The sequence below is a fragment of the Phyllostomus discolor genome, chromosome 6, assembly GCF_004126475.2.
Source record: "Phyllostomus discolor isolate MPI-MPIP mPhyDis1 chromosome 6, mPhyDis1.pri.v3, whole genome shotgun sequence".
Lineage (NCBI taxonomy): Eukaryota > Metazoa > Chordata > Mammalia > Chiroptera > Phyllostomidae > Phyllostomus > Phyllostomus discolor.
The window spans coordinates 121,387,396-121,410,551 of record NC_040908.2 but is presented as its reverse complement, the minus strand read 5'-3'; the positions used below and the strand labels follow the sequence as shown (position 1 = coordinate 121,410,551).

The window sequence follows — 23,156 nt, the reverse complement described above, 5'->3', positions numbered from 1 at the left end:
AAATGTAGTAAAAAAGAAACCGAAAACCTGAATGGACCAATAAATATAAACACTTTGATCACTACTCAAAATCAACTACTCCATAAAAAAGGAATAAAGCCAAGATGTTTTCACAGACTTTCCCCCTAATGTTCCCTTATGGAAAATTTCAAATATATACACATTAAAAGAAAAAGAATTATATTAAAGTACCCATATACCCTAGATTCTTCAATTAACATTTTTCTACATCAGCTCTCACATAACTATCTACCTATCCATCCATTCTTCCTTCTATACATCAGTCCTTTTGTATCTTTTATTGGATCCTGTGGGAGGAAATACAGGAAAATAAACTATCCATGACAGGATTTCAGAGCAACAGACTAGTGATCTTTGTATTTCCATATCAACTTAACATTTTAACTGTTTTTCTCAAAATAAAACTGAAGTTGTGGGACATGGAAAACACGAATAAATAGAATTCAGGAAGAAGGCCTGGGCCCCTTTTCTTTCCTGTCTGTAGACATTATCTTGTGAGGCGGATACCGATTCCTTTCCAAACAATTTCTTTATGGTATCAGCCAAGTCCCACTCTCCTTGCCAAAAAAGAGAATTGAACTGGTTTTTAAAAAATAGCTACTATAAAATGAACATATTTTCACAAATGCATGTAATTCAGTTAGGAAATGTTTACTATGCCCTTGATTTATCAGAAAGAAAACATTTACTAATTACAAGAACAATTTATCTTCCAAAGGACAGGTTCTCTACTGCAAGAAATTTCAATCTGTGAGATCCTGAAGAAAAGCAATTTGACTGATTTTCTCTGTATACAATACGACATGCCCCCCCAAATTGATGGATCATAATACTTTTGAATGAAAAGACTACTATCAAAGAATGACAGCATTTAGAGGTAAGGTTAATGTTTATAAAACAGGATATCATAGTATTTATTCCTTTTTTTTGTATTTGTTCCTTTATTGATTATAAATGCTATTTTCCCCTTAGTGTCCCTTTGTTATTCTCTGCACTGACCATGACCTTGTTTTACCATATGAACGAATGCATTCAAAATCTGAGTGGAAGGTAGAGCTCTTTAAACCATTCTTTTCTAAAGCAATGTACTTGGCGATGGACTGATGTCCCGAGCTAGCCCACATCATCACTTCCCCTCTTGACCTTCATGTGAATTCTTCAAGAACACAATGTCCTTCAACTTTGTTGGAAGGCACACTGTTTCCAGGAAATCTGCCCTTTTGCAGGAGTGTTCTCGCAGCCCGAGGGCCGCAAGCAGTCCAGGATGGCTGTGAATGCGGCCTGGCACAAAATCGTAAATTTACTTAAAACATTATGAGATTTCTTTGTGATTAGTATGTGTTTAATGTGTGGCCCAAAACAACTCTTCTTCCAGTGTGGCCCAGATGACGCTGAAAGGCTGGACACCCCTGCTTTAAAGCCTTCTTCTAATGTCATTGGTACTTTCATTAATTTGTATGTGAAACTATTGCAGACTCTACCATGGTTACCCTCACATGTTGCACTGAAGGTGACTTGCCTTGCTGGAGGTTTCCAATAGGAACTGGAACGTGTTCTGCACAGCCTGACACGTTTCCAGCTCCGTCCGGCTGAAGGCTACTAAATAATCCTTCAGGTGATCGTACACATTTCCGTCAAGAGCCTGTAAAAGAGGAATACACACAAACAAAAAAATTACGATACAGCTTTGACACATAATGTCTACTGTGTACAAGGTAAGTTGATAGTAAATTAACAAAAGGTACAGATTATCATGTGAGCGTAAATATAAACAGTAAACGATCATTTGGGAAAATGTGGGCGCTCTCTGGCAGGCCGGAACTGCAGAAGGTAAAATCCGGTATCGGTAAAGCCGTGGGAAAAGGACAAACCTAGGGAGACAAAGTGCTGGGGTCCTGACCTCTGCTCGTCTATTAGCTGTGCCACCTTCTGTCGTCACTTGAGTGGGAACAGGTGTGGGAGTCAAATGAAACAATGGAGGCGAAAGGACCCAGGCACAGTGCCTGGAACAAGGTAGACTCTCAATATACCTTCGTCACGTCCATTTCTCCTCGTCCTTTACTGGTAGGATTATAAATTAGCATATTCTTACTATATAGCGGTCAGGGAAAAATACAATTGAAATAGTAAAAAGAAAAAAAAAGAAATGTGACTAAATTCCTGTTTTGGAAAAGAAACACCTGTGTAATGTCTACGAACAGTTTAAAACTGTTATTTGTTTAAGCATAGAAAAAGACTTTAAAACTGAAAAAAAAAAAGGAACAGAAAACCACCACGCATGTGAGAAATGATTAAGCTAGGATACATACAATGACTAAAATATACACAGCCACCAAAACAAAAATGTGGAACTGTATAGATGGAGAAGTGTGTGTCCAATAATTTCAGGTTTGAAAAAAAGGAACAAATAGAATACATACATACTAGCAACAACTTTGGGAAAAACTATCAATAAACAAAAAAGGTTCTGGAGTCTTGCCAGTCAATGGAAGTTTTCTCAAACACTGAGGTAAAATTCACAAGCTGTAAAAGTCACCACTTAAACTATTTTAAGTAGTTGAATCCAGTGGTTTTTAGGAGCCACAGTGTTGTCCAACCATCACTGCCATCTCATTTCAAGAGATTTCATCACCCCCAAAAGAACTCCCTTTCTTCCTCCCCCTGGCCTCTGGCAACCACGAATCTACTTTCTATCTCCACAGGTTTGCCTGTTCTGGACCTTTCATATAAATGGAATCATACAGTATGTGGACTTTTATGCCTGCATCTGTCACTTAGCATAATGTTTTCAAGGTGCATCAATATATTAGTAATTCTTTTTATGGCTGAGTAATACTCCATCGTATGGATACACCATATTTTATTTACTCATTCATTGGCTGGTGGACATTTGGGTTGTTTCCACTTATTGGCTATTACGGGTAATGCTGCTGTGAACATTTGTGTACAAGTTTCTGTTTGAACATCTGTTTCCAATTTTCTTGCGCATATGCCTGGTAGTGAAATTGCTGGGTCTCACAGTAATTCTAACTATTTCAGGAATTGCCAAACTGTTTTCTACCACGGCGGTAGCACTTTGGATCCCCACCCGCAGTGTATTCAAGTCCCAGATTCTCTACATCCTCATCAACACTTGTTATTTTGTTGTTAAAATTATTCACGTCATCCTAGTGGCATCCTGTGTGGTGTTAACTGCATTTCTCTAACAACTAATGACGCTGAACATCTTTTCACAGACTTGCTGGCCACTCACATATCATCTTTGGAGAAATGTCAATTCAAGTCCTTTACTCATTTTTAAAAATTTTATTGTTTGCTGGTTTTTGTCTTTTTACTATATATGAGAATTTTCCCACATAATGAACTATTCTTTCAAAGGCTTTATTTATGTATTTTTAGAGCGAAGGAAAGGAAGGGAGAGATGGAGAGAAACATCAATGTGAGATAGATACATTGATCTGTTGCCTATCACACACCTCCAAAGGGAGACCTGGCCCACAACCCAGGCATGTACCCTGACTGGGAATTGAACCTGCGACCCTTGGGCTTGCAGGCTGGTGCTCAATCCACTGAACCACACCAGCCAGAGCAGTCCTTTACTCATTTTTTAATTGGGTTGTTTGATATTTTGGTTGATGAATTGTGTGAGTCCTTTACATATTTGAATACTATTTATGTATTTGGATACATGTATCTTATCAGATACATGATTTGTTAATATATTCCCCTATTTGATGAGCCATCTTTTCACTTTCTCAATAGTATCCTTTAATATGCAAAAAATTTTTAATTTTGATGAAGTCTATATCAGCTATTTAAATTTTGTTACTTGTGTCTTAGTGTCAGATCTAAGAATCCTGAATGGAAGTGTTATAGTAAAGAAATTCTTTATATATCTTGTGTTTGACAATTCCATTAAACTTTTACTATAAAATTGCTTTTTTAAAAATATGCAAATTCTGGTCCCTGGTGGGGTAGCTCAGTTTGTTAAGAGCAACAAACCTATCTATCTATACACCAAGGTTGCAGGTTCAATCTCCAGTCAGAGCACATGCAAGAATCAACCAACGAATGCATAAATAAGTAGAACAACAAATTGACTTTTTTCCCTCTCTCTAAAATCAATCAATAAAAAACGAAAAATTTACAAATTATGAGTAATAAAGCACGTTCCATAGTGCTTAAACCACTAGATGGCACCATCAAGCACTTTAAAAATACAGGCAATGCAAATTCCTTAAGATTTCTTGTAGTTATGTAACATTCCCACCCTGGAGAGACTCCCGGTGCTAAGTCTGAATGAAAATTCTTGCCTTAGGACATGCTCCCCATAAATTTGCTTAAAAAGAAGCATGTAACTTCTGTTACGAAACTTTTTCCTAGGAAATTCTCTTGGGAGATGGTCATAACCTTGTGTTTACAGGAAACCACTATTTTATTTAAAGACAGCAAATGGCAATGTAGCCATCACCAGCTCCCACCTCTAGAGCTTCTGATTCAGTAGGTGGGGGTGTCGCCCGACAATCTGTATTTTCGGACACCTTGCTGCTGGTCCAGAGACCATAATTTGAGAGCCCCTGGACTAGACAGTCATTTTAGCTGATTAGGTGGAGTGTTTGTGCAGACCTGGATCCCGGTGACTCTGTACAGGGAAAGTGGCTAGAGACAGAGACGTCTACCATCCTGAGCAGGGAGGCAGATCAGCCGCTGCTTTCAACGGAAAACCTCGCTCTGCCTCAGAACTGTGGCGGCAGCGTGACATGGCATGGGAAAGGACCTGAGTTCCGAAATAAGTTGGATGTGGGTTAGCATCTGAGAACTTTCGCCTACTTCATCCTTTTGATGGCTTTCTTATTTGTAATCAGGTCAAGTGGGAAAACCACACTCTCCAGGACACTGTGAAGAGTAACTAAGGTAATGGAAGCGGCACGTTAGTCTTCTGTCTTGCCTTGCTTAAAAATCTTCACTGGATTGGCCAAATATCGATCACTGTTCAAGAAGGGTAATGAGTACACGGGGGTCATTATACAACTGTGTTTACTACAGTGTACATTGGAAACTTCCATAAAAAAGAACACCTGAATATCAGATTAGGAAAAAAAGTGATGACACAAAACTTTTATTTCTCCTCTCCAGAGGACAAGCTTATTGATTTCAGACAGAGAGGGGAAGGGAGAAAAGGAGAGAAACATCGATATAAAAGAAAAAGATCTATTAGTTGCTTCTCATACATGCTTGGCCAAGAACCTCTTGTTTGCACCCTCACTGGGGAATGAACCCAACCCAGGCATGTGCCCTGACTGGGAATTGAACCTGCAACCTTTTGGTTTAAGGGACAATGTTCCAAGTCAGCCACACTGGCCAAGGCTCCACCACACAAACATTTTTTTTCAATAATTCCTTTATATTTGGAAAAGTCAAAATTCTTTATTTGGTATCTAAGGTCCTTTAAAATCTAGTCTCAAATTGCCTCTCATTAGCACCATCTCTCATCACCCCTGTCTGCACCGTACTCTACATCCCAACCACATCCAGCCACTTTGGACAATGACACTCATTTTCATGTTTCCAGTTAAGTTACTGTTGACCTGGAATGTCATTCCTCCTTTTCTCTCCCACTCAAATAGTAATGATGATGGCTAACACAGGCAACTAACACTAATGGCTTAGCACGTTCCAAATGCTTTACAAAGCTGCCTCACCCAGTTCCTCCACAGTGATTCCACAACGTTCTATATAATGTATGGGTAGTACTGCAAGTCATGGGTTGGGTCTTATTCAGGAACAGTGCCTGGCAGATAGCAGATGCTCAAAAATATTTACAGGATAAATAAACACTTTATGCTAGAGCTAATATAGCAATAAATATGCCCTGAATTAGTTACCTCACAAGCGAGCTACACCTAATACACTTCAGTTAAGAGAAAATGTACCATTAGTCGTCATGTACCAGCAAAGACTTCTCTTGGCTTCAGCAACGCAAGAAAGGCTTAATAAAACTGCACTCGGTGGGAGGTGGGCCAAGAGACTGGTAGCCTCTTCGATAGACAGATTAAAGTATTTCTTTTGTCCTATTCGACACCTAGAATTCCCTGAATCTTAATGATCATATTTTCAGGATTGCAGTATTCATTAACCTGCACGTGTGACAATGTTTCTGGAAGGTAAGAATAAGAGAGCTGGAGGCCTTCTGGTCTACGTGGATTATTGCTAGTGTGCACAGACCTAAGGCAGGAGGTATGAAAATTAAGACACTGCTGGATCAAAGCACAGGAAGTGGATGATTACCCCATGATTGGCTCCAGCCCCCTCCCTCAAGTTAAATGCAATTGTTTGCATCAGTTGTGGTGCCTAGAGATGAAGTTCAAAGCAAGTCTGTGCGGTACTATCTCAACATGGTTTTGTGATTAGAAGGCAGATTGCATAAATATTTATAAGGACTTCTAAAAAGTCAATCATTAGAAAAGAAGTAGTCCCCTCAAATAGACTGAATGCTGGGAATCAAAGAAGAGAGCCTGAAGAATGCTTTTTTACAAACTCCTCCACCATATTATCATACAGAGAGGATTTATCGCTGCTGATCAAGTCCTTAGTATCTGTCTCATCTGGATTACTGCAGCATCTCCTGTGGTCCCTCCCTACAACCCATTTCCATACTGCAGCTAAGAGGATGTTTCCAAATTACATATCAAAATCATTTGCATACGTCTGACTTCCCCAACAGACTCAGTTCCTTGAGAGCAGGACGCACTTGCTTCTTCACTTTATCCCTAAGCTTTGCAGAGAACCCTGCGGTGAATGATCACTGACGTGAACTGCACAGAGAGCGGTGAGAGCTACAAAAGCAGGCCCTCGACTGTAAAAGGGGGAAGGCACCAAAGTGAATTAGAAAATCAGGCATCCATTTTACCTTGATTGGGTCAGCTTGACTCTGGAGAACAAATACGTAATTACTCAGAATGACTTAGATTTTGACCAGACACTATCTCCCTCCTCTGACGTCCTTACCAATGCATTAAACTGCCTCCTAGACCGAACCAGTCCCTTCTCTAACTGCCCTGTTAGTGCCTGTTCCTGGCTCAGCGTGTGATGCCGCTGTCCCCTCACCTGCCCACATCAGACACTCGGAGCTAAAGGTTTACTTTCCCCTCTGCCTTTCCCCCGACATCTAGGTAATTACTGCATCTTGATTCCATTTCTTAAATATCGATCAAATCCAGCCCTTCCTCCTCATCTCCACAGCAACCACCCCCCGCCACCCTGTCTCATCCAGACGACTGCAGTTGGCTCCGGTTTCCCTGCACCCAGCTGTCCCTCTTGCCAACCATTTCTATCCTGGGGCCCGGGAGAGGTTTCTCAATTGTGTATTTTACTTGACTGCTCAACAGTGTTCACTGGCTACCCACTGTATTTAAGATAAAGCATCAATAAATTAAAAATCTTCACTTCAGTCCTGACTTGGCTTGAAGAAACTCTTCGGCTTCTTCACTGATGGTTCCCATTTTCCTCCCCACTCACTGTCTCTACACTGCACATCTGTTGGTTCTCCCAATATTACTTTGCCTCTGAGTGTTCCCATAGGCTTTCCCTCTTTCCTGACTACTCTCCACCTTCTCCTTCTTGGTTTAGCTAACTCTTATCGTTAGGACTTCACTTAACCATTACCTACTCTGGACGTCCCTCTGGTCTTCGGGCTGCACAACCCTTAGGCACAGCACGCACGCCCGCACTGGTGATGCCTGTCTGTCTGTCTCTGCTTTCGGTTTGTCAGCTTCTGTGCAGGCAGGGGTCGTGTCTGTCTGCTTACTGCTGTGTCATCTGTGCTGGGTGCAAGGTGTGACATCTGGCAGTGTTTCATAAACACCCGTCTAACAAATAGTATGTCAATCGGAATTGACGTTGTTTAAAAAAAAGTGAACAAGCTCACACCTGAGTCCCATGACTGAAAAGGCAGCCTACCGATGTTACGTCACACTGGTGAAGCTTTATACAAGCTCGAGAAGAAGCTACTCTCACAAAACTTTGTCTCATGCACTGCTTTTAAATATTTTTAGTAGTGGGTTCTTTTTATGTGGAATTCCAAGACAGAAAACATGTGTGACTTTGCACATTTTCTCTCTCCTCCCACCAGCAGCTCCTGCTCTCTTGGCCACAGGGGTGAAGCGGCAGGCCGCAGAGGCGGGCCAGGCAGCGCACTGTTACTGGGCAGAGGTGGGCACGTGACCTAAATTAGGCCATCCCTGGGATGGCACATGGAAGATGAGTCTGAAGTGGACTATTCTTCCCACCAAATGGCTATTCTTTCCATCAAGTAGAGAAAGCCTGAAGTTGGAGAGACTTAAACAAACTTACAAGGAAAAGCAGTGACAAGAAACTCGGCTGAGTGAAGCTGGGAAGGAGGGGAGGGGGATAGAGGAGAGGGTCAGGGAGTGTCTTTGGATCCCGCGGTTTCTGAGCAAGCAATACTTTGTACTTTCTGTGATTTGTTTACCTAAGCCAACAAAGTCCCATTTTGCTCAAGTCACTTTGAGTTAAATCTTTGTTATTCGCAATTAAGAGACTCCTTACTAAAGGTTTTGGATGATAACTGCAGCTATATGACAGAGCCCTACTATTTAAATTATTTCGTTTTGCTGCATTATAAGAAAAAACATGGACTCATATAGCTAATTAACTGTAATGACTAATAATCCAATAGCTTATCACCAGTTCTCAATGAAACAAATCTAAAAACAAAGTAGACAATTTTGATTTCAAAGTTGAATCACATACACAACCCAAAAGCTGCATGTATTTCTTATAAATTCAAGGCAAAGCGAGAACTACTGAAAGCTCACAGTAAACGATAAGACTGTCACAGCTGTGCCAGTCTGACGAGGACGTGCGCGGTGAAGACGCACCGGAGCCCCGCCCGGCGTTTATACCTGCAAAACGCCAGAGCGTGCTCTAAGTGTGCTTGTTTACTCAATTTCAAGTGAGCCAGTAGGCACAAACTTCAAGTCCTACAGAGATCTGTGTGAAGAGCTATACATTTCACAATCCGTGATTCACTAGAATTCACATATAAGCTCAGAAATGTCAGGAGAAGCATTCTTTCAAGATTCACACAAATATGAGTTCATCTGGCTATATGAGCTCCTTGGTGGTCTCCACTGAGAAAAAATATGGTAGGTAACTCATCTAACTGTGCATTTAAAATACAGTCAAACTTTTTTATTATTATTATTTGATGCAAATGGTTAGGTGAAGAAGTCTGTGGTATCTAAACTGAGAAACCACGCAGCCTTTGATCAGCAATATGTGTTCATGGTCCAGCTGTGTTTCTGAAAAAACTGCATACAAATGCCTGTAAGCAGCCTCATTCTTTTCAGTTGCTTACACACCACACACTCCCTTCTATATACTGCCTCTGTCCTCTTTACCTATTTATTTAATCAACTTGATCTCTAAAATCAGTTGAGTTTGGAACCCAAACTGAATAGTAAATATTCAAAATAGTGAAAATAAAGGGGAAAAGATACCTCAAAGACCAATTCAGAAACTTAGAATTCTAGGATGTTCCACTAACAAAACATTTATTTTACCGGAAAGTATAAAATCCTCGGAACTTCTCTGAAGAGGAAAATTATGATGTATTATTAGCAGTTAGGAGGAAGAAAATGTGTCATCTTTCTGAGCATTTGATGTCATTTCCCCTTAACAGAAAACTTTAAACAGTAGCTTCCTTATTTAGATCCTGGAAGGGCATGGATTCTGCAGTCAAGTTATGCTGAAATCTCCTGAGTTTCCTTAATGCCGCCTAGAAGTGCAAACTCTTCTTTTTCTGAGAGCAATTGGCATTCCAAAACAGTCTGTGGTTAGTCAAGGATATAAATATGAAGATGATGATAAATCCAAACTATCTTAATTAAATGATGAAATTCCAGCGTTCTCCCTGGTTCGTGGAGAAAACAATGGCCTGCCAGCGTCTGTGTATCTCCCTGAGAAGCCCCCACTCTGTACTCAACCAGGGTGCAGAAAGTAGATTTTTACAAATTCCAAGAGATCGAAGCAAGTAAATATCTTAACATGGGGCCTAATTTGTCGATTGACACAAAGTAAAATTAAAACACATCGCCTAATTTTATAGTTGGTTGTTTTATTTTAAAAGGACTGAGTTACTTCAGGTTTTAAGAAAGAGGGGGCAAGAAAGTTTCTGACTGTGAGTTACAAAGCCAGGAAGGGCAAACACCACACTGCTTTCCTGCACTGTCCTCGTGAGTTATTGATGAGCGTGCATCGTCTGGTTATGAGTGTGTTAAATCACATCAGTATTTAGGTTGCAACCCCAAAGCACATGGTCCAAGACAAAGCCTTGAACCATCTACACTTGCATGCAAACACCAGTTCTACCACTTACTGGCAATTTCAGTCTGGGAAAACTCTGAACCTTCTTGATCTTTAAATTCCTGATCTGATAAAGTCAAAAGAGCATGGTACTTGTAAAAAGATGGTTACTGAAATAATAAAGCTAAACCATTTCTATGTTCTACTCGAGAATTTTATCTATTTTCCTTATAGAACCTAAAGAGTACAGTACTAATAAAAAGACGGTTATTGGAATGATAAAGTTAAACCATTTCTATGTACTAAAGAATTTCCTGTTTTCCTTACAGTAAGGGACTTTGGTGACAGACTTGATTTTGAGCCTTGATTCTATTATGTGCTTAAGCAGTCTAACCTCTCTAAGTCTCAGTTTTCTCATCTACAAAGTATGGAGATACTAATAGCATCTTCTCATGAAGTTTATAAAATAGATATTTTCTAGTGTATCATCTTCATTTCCTTGTTGTTTCTTTTACTATATATTTTTTGAGTTATTGAGCAGTGGTTGCCTGGGGATTACAATTAACATCTTAATTTAAAGCAGATTGGTTTGGATTAATGCAAACTTAATTTCAAACTTAATACAAAAACTATGTTCCTACATAGCTCTATTCACTCCATGCTAAGTGATATTACTGTCATACAAAATATACCTTTATACACTATAAACCATCAACAACATTTTATAATTACTGTTTTGCACATTGTCTTTTTAAATCAGACTAATTTATTTATCTATTCCGTTCTCAGACTGGATAATCTCAATTGTCCAATCTTTAAATTCACAGATTCTTTCTTTTGTCAGTTCACTGATGAGCTCTTCTAGTGTATTTCTTATTTCTGTTTTTGTACTTTTCAACTCCAGAATTTCTATTTTGTTCCTTTTTTATAATTCCTACCTCTTTGTTGACATTCTCTATTTGGTGAGACATTGTTCTCATACTTTCCTTTAGTTCTTTGGACATGGTTTCCTTTAGCCCCTTGGTGTTTTAGGTGACTTAAAATCTTTGTCGAGTAAATCCAATGCATGGGCTTCCTTGGGTCAGCTTTTACTATCTCCTTTTATTCATGTTGTATGGACTAAATTTTCCTGTTTCTTTGCATGCCTAAGTTTTTGTTAAGAACTGGACATTTAAATAATAAAATGTGGCGATTCTGGAAATCAGATTCCTTTCTTTCCCCAGGAATTGTTGCTGTTGCTGCTGTTTATTCAGTGACTACGTTTCATCTCTGTGTTTCAGGAAATTTTGGTTTTGTAAGGCGCTTGATAGACACCACAAATACTGCAGCATTTTAACAAGCACTGATTTGACTACTTTTTAAATATACACGAATTTATTTAGTTCCTCAACCATTCATTATTTTCCATCTTGCCCTATTGCTAAATATTAATTTTCGTTTCTAACACATCTGTTAGAATTAACATAACTAATAAGCTCTAGTAAAGCTAAGTAAAATTACATGGTAAAGGTGACTGATTCGCCCAGGTGAACTTAAAGCAGCAGTACACTTCCAGAAACGCAGGCTGGCTTGCACATACAGCTGCAGGAAACCTCTTTCCTTCCTGTCCCAGTCTCTGTAGCAGCAAACCTCTTTTGTTCCTCACACACACACTGTGCACGCAAAAATAATTAGAGCAGTTTTCCTTGAAGTGGATGAAAATGTAATTGCCTAGTCTTTGTGGTACCACCATAAATGCTCTGGGGTATTTAATTTTTTTGTTTTTACTTTAACATATAATTTTAAAATACTGTAATTTAACCCAGGATTATATGGACAATCACCTTTTATTGGAGCATGCCATGAGATTTCTATGCCTATGCTTGTGTTTATAATCAATGTACCAACCAGTGTTACTCCAATGGTCCTAGGTTAATAAGGGCAGATCTTAAACTTAAATGATCTTACACTTAAAATGCAAATGACATAGCTGCAACATGTGGAGATCAAATGACACCAGTGAACGCTATACTAACAGAGACGAGGGTGGTGAAAGAAAAGAATCACAGGTCTATGTTAGTAGAGTCGCTGAAAACTTTTACCAGGGTGTCCAACCTTTTGGTGTCTCTGGGCCACACAGGCAGAAGAAGAGCTGTCTTGGGCCACACATTAAATACACTGCAACATGCTGTCACAAAAAAATCCCATACTGTTTTAAGTAAATTTACGATTTTGTGTTGGGCTGCATTCACAGCGATCCTGGGTGGCCTGTGGGCTGTGGGTTGGACACCCCTGCAGCAGTCTAGAGACCTGTAATTCACACTGCAAGTAGCAGTTTAGGGCCAACCAACCATTATCAACTATCATATTTAATTCATTTTGTCAATTTGAATTGTATTGATTTTATAGATTTGTTTGTATTTAAATGATAATTCTGTTTTGGTTGAATAAAATCTTTAAGGATGAATTATTACCTAGTCTTGTTTGCGCATATATAAATAACATTTTAATCAAAATAATCTAAGAGCCTATAGTAATTTTTGCCCATGAAAAAGCGGGTCCTAGATTCCTCAAGGTAAAGTTTCATCACTGTCCCAGTTTTCCCTTCTACCACAGGACTGTTCAGAAGGGTGTGCCTGCTGCTTAGTTAAACAGCACATCTCTGTTTACCAACCACAACACCCTGATAGCAGAGAGGGGCTGTTTCTCAGCTGTGGTTCCGATGACCTGCGGGTAGTGTGATATTATGGGCATAAGCTGGAAGAAGAACTCGAGGGCCAAAAGGCCCAGTGGAGGAACCGTAAAGGCTTCTGGGAGAAACTATAAGTTCAGATCTTTAGATAGATAAAGTATAAAAACATACACACCAGACAATAAATAGAACTGCTGCAAACAGAAGAATTTGGGCATTCCAGTTTAGATCTAGAATTCCCTTGTATCCATCTTTTGACTGCCGTTATTTTTTGCAGTTACTTATTTTTAAAAGTTTTTATTTATTTATTTTTAGAGAGGGGGAAGGGAGGGAAAAAGAGAGAAAAACATTGATGTGAGAGAAACATCAGTTGGTTGCCTCTCATCGGTGCCTCAAACCCACAACCCAGGCGAGTGCCCTACCAGAACTGAACCAGTGACCTTTCACTTTACAGAATGATGCCCAGCAGTTACTTATTTTTTAAAGTACAAAATATTTTATTGATTATGCTATTACAGTTGTCCCAGTTTTTCCCCCTCTCCCCCACTCCATCCGGTACCCCCTTGCAGTTACCTATTTCTATTTGCTAATCTACCTCTAACAACTTAAAGTGGAAACATGACTCAGTACCATGCAGTTAACATTCTAAAACTGACAGTGAAAGAAGTAAAGGGAGAAACTTCAAAGAAGAGTTACAAAAAGAATAAGACAATTTTTCATCTTGAAAGTAGGGACGTGATGCCCTGGCTGGGTGGCTCAGTTGGTTGCGGGTTTGATCCCCACTCAGGGCACATACCTAGGTTGCAGGTTTGATCCCCAGTTGGGGTGTGTGCAGAAGATAATAGATTGATGTTCTCTCTCAGATTGATGTTTAAAAAACAAAACACAAAACAAAAAAACACATATCCTCAGGTGAGCATAAAAAAAAAGAGGGAAATGTTTTCTGTTACCATTTACTAAGCACATATTAGAAGTCAGGTTCTGCTTATTCACAACAGGAACTGATTCTCTCATCATACCTACAACTCATCATCAAAAAAAAAAAATCAACAAAAACCCTGAACTATAAAGCAGTGAAACTTTCCCAAAGTCACACAATTTAATAAGGTAACTTTTTCCTTATCTAAATGGCATGTTTTATGTGCATTTTTGACATTAAAGTATTGAAGTACCAGAAAGTATTTAGCATGAAGAATGGAAAGCCTTAGTTTTAGTCCAGGAAGTAATATCCCTGATGTGGGTAATATGGAAGTTCTTTGCATTGAAGTTTCAGTGAAGAGTTAATACACATTTCTTGGACATATGGGACCATCGACAGAAAGAAAATAGCCTGCTGCCCTCAGATGTTCCCATCCGCTCTCTTCTGAACTATGATGCCGGCAGCTGTACTGAACATGTACAGTACATGTACTGCAGCCCCCAGACAGCCTCTGAGAGGAGCAAGCTTACATATAAGGTATACCCACACGTGACAGCTGAATTTCTCTGCACCCAAACATTTTATGCAATTTGGAATACTGTGACAAAAGCAACCTATGGTAAACATGATAATAAATCATTCAATAGTTCAATTCAATAAACTATTTCTTGGGCACCAACTCTGTGCCAAGAACCAGGCTGAGGGTGGGGTCGGTGTTTATAGGTGTGCATCTGAGCACTAACCATGAGGGATTTGCCCAGTACTGGGGCCGAGCAGGTACTGTGAGGGTTTTGACTGCACAGCGCGCTACAAGAGAGGCACACAGACAAACACGGAGTTCTCAGGGAGACTCTCTGAGGGAATGATGCCTTGAAAGTGCATTTGAAAGTCCTTAAGAATTACATTAGTCATAAATTTTATTAGGCAAGTGGTTCAGTTCTCAACTACTCAAATCCGTATTTATCAAAGCTTGCCTAAGTCTAACTTATCATTTTGATTATTTTTGCTTTCCTAATAAATCAATTAGTAGGGTTTTAAATGGTCTTTGGTTGCATTTTAAAGCAGGCTTAAAATTATAAATAGTTTCTAGAATATATAGTAAGGGTAAGAGCCCCTGAAACTTTGTTCTTTGAGCTTGATAAACATGGCCTCTGGGCGAAACATGTAAAGCGGAGTATTTTCAAATTTTAATACAGTAGCTAAACTGTCCTTTACTTAGCATTCAGTTATTCAGAATATCAAAGCCTTTCAGTACATGGTCTGTGAAGAAAGAACTTGGCTTTCCTTATTATAAACACTCACATTTCCATACTGAAGTCAATTCCAGCAACCTCTGCTGTGCTCAGCAGCATTTGAATCACAAAAAAAAAAAAAAAAAAATTAGCTGAGGACATTCACAGGAAGGAAAGAAGGAAGGTCAAGAAGGACAGGATTCATTTCTCAGCAGCAAGGACAAAAATTCCCCTTTTAAAAACACTAACACTAAACATTTTCCCCCTACTGAGGAAGGGCTGTAGTTGTAATAGATTGTGCCTCAAATACCTTTCTAACTGGGAAATGCATTTAAAATTATGAGACAAAAATCAGATTTCTACTTTCTTATTCTAAAGTTTAATGGTATGTACAATTATAACTTAATTTTCTTTAAAGAGTTACAGAGGTTTATTCGGATTTTTAAAAAATCTGCTCATTTGGTAAAAACATCAGAGTTCCTGTTAGATTTTCATCTTTTAAAGAAAACTTCCTGGCTCATAGGAAACCTATGGATGGACAGTGGGGGACTCCTGTTGTAAGGGAGCAGTCAGGTTCCCGGGAGCTTCTCCAGCAACGACTGAGGCCTGCTTGCTCAGCGTCCTGGCTGGAGCCCCTGGTGTGTTGTGTGACGGCCCTACAGCCTCTGTGTAGAAAGCGCGAACAAAGCCAACTTGAAAAGGCAGTTAGGCCTAACACACGATTCTTAGCTCTCATTTCACAGAAGCAGGACAAATACATTTTAGCTCTAAGGGGGAATCACCTTTGTTATCATCCATAGCCTTTTAAACTCATTGCTACCAAGATTCTTAAGCCTGAAAGTCTCACAACGACATTTAAGTGGAATGGGGCTTTGTCTGTATGTGTTCACCTGCTATGCTTTTCAGAAATGACCCCACCTGTGATACTGAAGGGCCTTCTATAAGTCATGGTAGTGTTTCGGTTGATGTAACTGGTTCAATCAGACACAGGCATGTCTCCAAAATGCAGTTTCTAAATATCACTTTACTGTTAAAGAAAATAATATGTGCAATGAGGTTAGTATAATGTGTGGCAAGTAGTAAATAGTTAATGAATGAATAAGGCTATTTTTCTATTTTTATTCCCCTGTAGGGAGCCAGAGGCCATGAGGATCTTGTTCACTATTGTGTCTCCTGTAAACGGCACACAGAAGGCACCCAGTAAGTATCTATTAAATTATGAATGCATGAATGGCCTGCAGTAAAAATGTTTGTGAATAGTACTGTCTCCTCCATGTCTAAAATAGTATTTATGAGGATGTATCACATTTTGCCATGTATAAATGCACCCATGTTCTTGTGCGCATTATACATGGGATTATTATACCCATAGCACATAATCATTATACACATGTATAATGCACATCCTTAGTTCCCCCCTCAAAAATTTGGGCACTAAAATGCACATTATACATGGCAAAATATGGGTAAGTACTTAATAAACTACACTGGGTGTCAGTTTGCTTGGTATTAAAATACAGGCTGCAACTATCATTACTACCTTCAGCGTTAACTGCCTTGTTCTTTCAATAATCCATATTACCCTTCAACTTGTAACTGGTCAGAAGAGCTGTATGAATAGCACAAAATGAAAACATTCAACTTATTAATAAGCAAAAATTTGAAATATTAAATTATTATACATTCATCCAAATTATTGTTCATATTTATTTAACTATAAAACACATTTTTCATAAGGGGTACCAGAAAATAGGTACTTTCATATACTGCTTTTAGGAGTATAAATTGATATAACCTTTCTAGAAGGTAGTGAGTCTACATGGAAGGTGTTAAGAAATCCTTGTTTTGACCAGGGGATGAATTTTTTAAAAGATATCTTAAGAAAGTTATCAAAGAGGTGTACAAATATTTGTGTAAAAGAATCTTTACTATAGACTTATAAAAGCAGAAAAAAGAGACAAGAAAATTATTGGTATATTAATATAATCAAATACTATGTGGTCATTAAATCACATTTTTAAGTACTTTTTAAAGGCAGGAACATTTCACAAAATTTCATGAAAAAAGAAAGTACTTATGTAAACAAAATAAACATGTAAAGTATGTTTATGACATGTTTATGAAGGATGATTATGACAGTATGTGAAATATGTGCTTGCTTATGAAGTAAGTTTATGACAGTAAGAATGGTTTGCTACAGCACGGTGAAGTTAGTCATGTTACCTTTGGGTTTGTCTGCATGTTGCAAACTTTCTTTTGGTGCTTTGGTAATCAGTAAAGCATGTATCTTTTCTGAAATTAGAGAAGAAGGGTACTGGCTCTACCACAAACATGCTATAGCATATAGCTATGCTATGCTATGCGATACGCTACTCATTTTACTTTATTTTTATTATAACCACCCTAGTGGGTGTGAAGGAGTACCTCACTGTGGTTTTTATTAGCATTTCCCTAATGACCAATGATGGTGAGCATATTTTCATGCGCTTATTATTGATCATTTGTATTCTCTCTGGAGAAATGTCTATTCGAGTCCTAAAAGTTCTTTACATATTCTGGATACTAGAATCTTATCAGATATATGATTTACAAATATATTCTCCAATTACATGGGTTGTCTTTTCATTTTCCTTGCAGAGTCCTTTAATGCATGAAAGTTTTAATTTCGATGATGTCTAATTTTGATATTTTTCTTTTTGCTGTTTGTGCTTTAAGTGTCCCATCTAAGACTGCATTGCCAATCCAGGATCATGAAGATTTGTTCCCATGTTTTCATCTAAGAGTTTTATAGGTTTAGCTCTTACATTTAGTTTTTGATTCATTTTGAGCTGATTTTTATATATGGTGAGAGCTAAGGGTCCAACTCCTTGCTATGTGTGTATATCCAGTTGTCCCAGCACCATTTGTTGAAAAGACTATTGTACCCCTTCCTTGCATAAAATCAAGTCACTAGACATACTGCAAGGTTATTTCTGAACTCTTCAATTCTATTCCACTGCTCTAGATGCTTTTCCTTATGTCAGTACCACACTGTTTTGGATTACTGTGGCTTTACAGTCAATTTTGAAATCAGGAAGTGTGAGTCTTATAACTCTGTTCTTCTTTTTCAAGATTGCTTTGACCATTCAAGGGCTCTCACAGTACCACAAAATTTCAAGATCAGCTTCTCAATTTCTGTATAAAATGCAGTTGGAAATTTGAGAGAGATTGCATTAAGCCTGTAGACCAGTTATTGAGGTACTATCATCTTAATAATATTGCCTTCCAACTCATGAACACATGGTGTCTTTCCATCTATTTAGATCTTCTTTAATTTCTTCCTACAACGTTGTATAGTTTTCAGTGTACGAATCTTATACTGCCTAGGTTATGCTCCTTCCTACATATTTTAATCTTTTTGATGCTATTATAAATGGAATTTTCTAATTTTATTTTCAGATTGTTCATTGCTAGTAAACACACCTGATTTTTGTGTTGATCTCATATCCTGCAAATTTGAGTTTATAGGATTTCTGTAGATTCTTTAAGATTTTCTGTTTATAAGATCATGTTATCAGAAAACATAATTTCATGTCTTCCTTTCCAATCTGAATACCTTTAATTTCTTTTTCTTGCTTAACTGTTCTGGAGACAACTTCCAGTATAATGTTGAATAGAGGTGGCAAGTGGACATACTTGCCTTGTTTCTGACTTGAGGATGAAAACTTTGTTTTTCACCATTATGTATATTAAGTATGGGTTTTTCATAGATGTCTTTTGACAGACTGAGGAAGTTCCTTCTATTCCTAGTTTGGTGAGTGTTTTTTAAAATCAACACAGGGTGTTGGATTTCATCAAATGCACTTTCTGCATCATTTGAGAAGGTCATGTGTTTTTTTATTCATTCTACTAATGTGGCTTATTATATTGTATTGATTTTTATATGTTGAATGACCTTTGAATTCCTGGGATTAAATCTCACTTGGTCAGGGTGTAAAGTCCTGTTAATAGGCTACTGGATTCAAATTGCTATTAATTTGTTGAGGATTTATATACAGAAGGAATACTGGCCTGTAGTTTTGTTTGGATGTTTTTGTCTGGCTTTAGTATCAGCATAATGCTCCCCTCACAAAATGAACTTGGAAATATTCCTTCCTATTCTTTTCTTTTTCCCTATTCTTTCTATGGAAGAATTTGAGAAGGATTGGTGTTAGTCTTTCAGGTACATGGGAGAATTCACCTATGAAGCCATCTGGTCCTGCACTTTTTTATGCTGGAAGTTTTTTGATTACTGACTCAATCTCTTTACTTATTATAGGACTATTAAGATGTTCTATTTCTTCTTTGGTCAGTTTTCAGTTTGTAATTTTAGAAACTGTTCTCCTTTATCTAGGTTATCCACTTTGTTGGTATACTATTTATAGTATTCTCTTAAAATCTTTTTGATTTCTGTAAGGTTGGTAATACTGCTCTTCTATTTCTGATTTAGGTAATTTAATTCTTCTCTTTTTCGTCTTGGTCAGTGCAGTAGATTGAATACAAAATACACACAAGATAACTCTTAAAAGCATATGTCCATGTCTTAACCTCTGAAACCTATGAATGTGACCTTATTTGGAAAAGGGCCTTTGAAGATGTAACTAATACTCATAAGATGAGATCATTCTGGGTTGCTTGAATGGGCCTTGAATCCAATGGCCTGTCTTTTACAAGAGTCAGAAGAGAAAGATATACAGAGACACAGGGGAAAAGGCAATGTGAAAACAGGAGGGGGAACTGCTATAATGTCAACCTGTGAGCCAAGGAACCATTAACGACTCCCAGCATCCACTGGGAGCTGGCAGAGGTAGGGAACAGATTCTGCCTCAGAGCCTCCAGAAGAAACCAACTCTGCTCATACCTTGAATTCCGATTTCTGGCTCCTAGAATTGTGAAAGAATAAATTTCTATTGTTTTGAGCTACCATGTTTATGGCAATTTGTTAAGGTGGCCCTAAGAAACAAATATAGTAATCTATAAATCAAAATACACACAGGATAACAAACAAGTTGATTCCAAAGGTAATAATGAAGAATCATTACAAACTAACATAATTTTCAAGGGGAGTGTAATATTGGACAGAGACAGACAAGGGACAAATGAAGCAGAATATAAAAACCAGGGATGCCCTGGCTGGCATAGCTCAGTGGATTGAGCGTGGGCTGCGACCCAGGCATCGCAGGTTCAATTCCCAGTCAGGGCACATGCCTAGGTTGCAGGCCATGACCCCCAGCAACCGCACATTGATGTCTCTCTCTCTCTCTTTCTCCCCCTTCCCTCTCTAAAAATAAATAAATAAAAATCTTAAAAAAAAAGAAGCCATGATTTAAAAAAAAACAAAAAAAAACAAACCAGGGATACATCTGCACACATGAGAAAACTGGTTTATCATAGAGGTCAGTTCAAATCAAGACTCTTCAATGAATGGTATTGGGACAAGTGGTTATTTAGAAAGGGAAAAAGTGGAATGTAATCAAGCCACTCATACAAGTAAATTACAAAAAGATTAAAGACCTACATTTATAAAACAATATTTTAAAACATTTATAAGAAAACAGATAAATATCTATGTGATCTTTAGGTAGGAGTCAAAAGATAGCAATAACAAAATTGTCTTCTGAATGACAATTTTTGAGTACATAAAAATTTAAAACTTCTGTTAATAAAAGACTATATAAATAAAGGGCATCCAACTTTGTTACTTGTAGCATATAACAGAATTAGTATCTAGAAGAAGAATTCCTATAAGTCAACAAGAAAAACAACCCAATGGAAAAATGAATGAAGAATATGAATAAACAATTCATAGCAAAAGAAATTGAAATGATAAAAATGCTCAACTTCACTTCTGATTAGAAAAATGCCACTAGAAAATACCTGTTAGTACCCATGAATTAGCAAAAATAAAAATGTCTGCTAATTTTGTGTACGGAGGAGGACATGGGGGAATCAGAATATCTTTATGCTGCTGGAGAGGATGCATTCATACAATCGCTTTGGCGGGACTTAGTGAAGCCAAGATGTACACAACTTTTCAAAGGAGCATTGTTTTCACAGTGACATATTGGAGATGACTCAATTGTCTTTCAATAGCAGAATACATAAATTGTAGTTTATGAAGTGGCATAAGTAAAGAAGATAAACTGATTAAATTAAGAGCTATATATATATTCAGATAAATTTTTAAAATATAATGTGTTTATTAAAATATTAAGTTGTGAAACAGGCACAAGATGATGTATATAGTTTCTTTAAAAGCACACAACAATATTACATATTGTTTATGGTTACATGCTTATGTGAATTTTTAAAAAGTACTGAAAGCATGGCCTGAAAAGAAAGGTACTCTCTTCAGAACAGCGGCTGCCCCTGGAGTGGGAGGAAACAAGAAGGAAGGGAACAGGCGAAGGGTACGATGGGATTTAAACTACGTATGTATCTTCATTTCTTTCAAAAAAGCATGTGACTCTAATAAACCTTAGTACTATTTGCTAATTTTAAGTAATGAATACATGAACATTTATATTAGTCCTTGTATTCTTCTACATGTTTGAAATATTTTCAATGTTGAGGAAATAAAGGATTTGCTTGTTATTGAAGAGACGCCCAAGACGCCCGATGGGAAGGTCTGACACAGGGGGCGCCAGAGAGACTGCATCAGGCCCCGGCGGCGCAGAGCAGCACAGTTGCTCAGGAAGGAGGGTTTAAACCTAGGGCGCGGATGTGCGATTCTGCAGGAAATAAATCTTGTTATGGATAATTTAAGGACTTAAAAAAATCTCTTCTGCTTCTTGGTTTCCCCTAATTTCACTAATCATTAAAGTTTCCGCCTTTGATTATGGGGAAGAAGGAGAGGTGAAATTCATACACCTTTGTTAGTTTTTAATAGTTTTAAAGAAAGGTAAAGGTATTGAGGAGAATGACTGATGAGGTTTATGAACAGCCAAAGAATATATTAATTAATTCCCCCTTTCATTTACATTAATAAGTGATTTTGATTTATAATTCTGGGTAGCTGTTTTCTGATCAGCTTTACTCCCATTACTGAAATTTACACTAATTATATCCATTTATGATTACTGGGGATATTTACGCATATCAATGACAAAATATTAACTGCCACAGAATACTATTTCACCCACTACTTAGATTCATATAGTTAAGTAATATACAGACAACATAAATTACATTAAAATATGTAATATAAAATTAATACTATACATAAAAAACATATAAGAATATACATATATAGTTAAGTTCAAACGAAGTGGGCAGAAGTGATGACAGTGCAGTCTAAAATATGCTTCTAAGTTCAGCCACCTGGTGTGGTAGGTAGGTCACAGAAGACACAGACGGCAGGATATTTAAGAGACAGCACCAGAAACTAACATGGATCTTGAACTGTACGCTGTATATAAGAGCAGTTGAAAGGGGGAACAAAATTTCATGGGTTCAAAGAAAAATGGAAGTCGTTTCTGTACAGAAACCATAGGTAATCTCACTATCTAGAGACAATCCTTTCTAAGTTATTTTGATGATTATCCATATATATAAATATGTGAACATATATTTATAAAATAGACTTTAAAAACAAATTTAGGAGTATAGTTTATATATTATTTATGATCCATTTTAATAAGTTAGTATAATGTGAGCATTTCCATTAATCATTAATCATCTACAAGATCATTTAAGAATGAATTACAACATTCAGATGGTCAATAGGCATATGAAAAAATGCTCAACATTGCTAATCATCAGAGAAATGAAAATTAAAACTACAGTAGGATATCATCTCTCACCAGTCAGAATAACTATCACCAATAAATCAACAAACAACAAGTGCTGGCGAGGATGTGGACAAAGGGGAAGAACACTTTTGCATTATTGGTGGGAATGCAGATTGGTACAGCCACTGTGGAAAGCAGTATGGAGTTACCTCAAAAAATTAAAAATGGAACTGCCTTAT

The 23,156-nt window shown here is 37.8% G+C and overlaps 1 protein-coding gene and 1 long non-coding RNA gene across 3 annotated transcripts in view; one reads left to right on the top strand and one right to left on the bottom strand.

Moving 5' to 3' along the window:
- FCHSD2 (FCH and double SH3 domains 2) overlaps positions 1-23,156 on the bottom strand; it is a 228,567-nt gene that overhangs the window by 54,133 nt on the left and 151,278 nt on the right. For both annotated transcript variants that reach the window (XM_036028846.1, XM_028516453.2), the window contains exon 9: positions 1,541-1,663. In XM_036028846.1, the coding sequence (XP_035884739.1) occupies positions 1,541-1,663 (123 nt within the window). The remainder of the gene's footprint in view (positions 1-1,540; positions 1,664-23,156) is intronic.
- Positions 629-1,685, top strand: LOC118501268. Its single transcript, XR_004903892.1, has 2 exons — positions 629-898; positions 1,496-1,685. It is a non-coding gene; the product is annotated as an uncharacterized LOC118501268 (long non-coding RNA).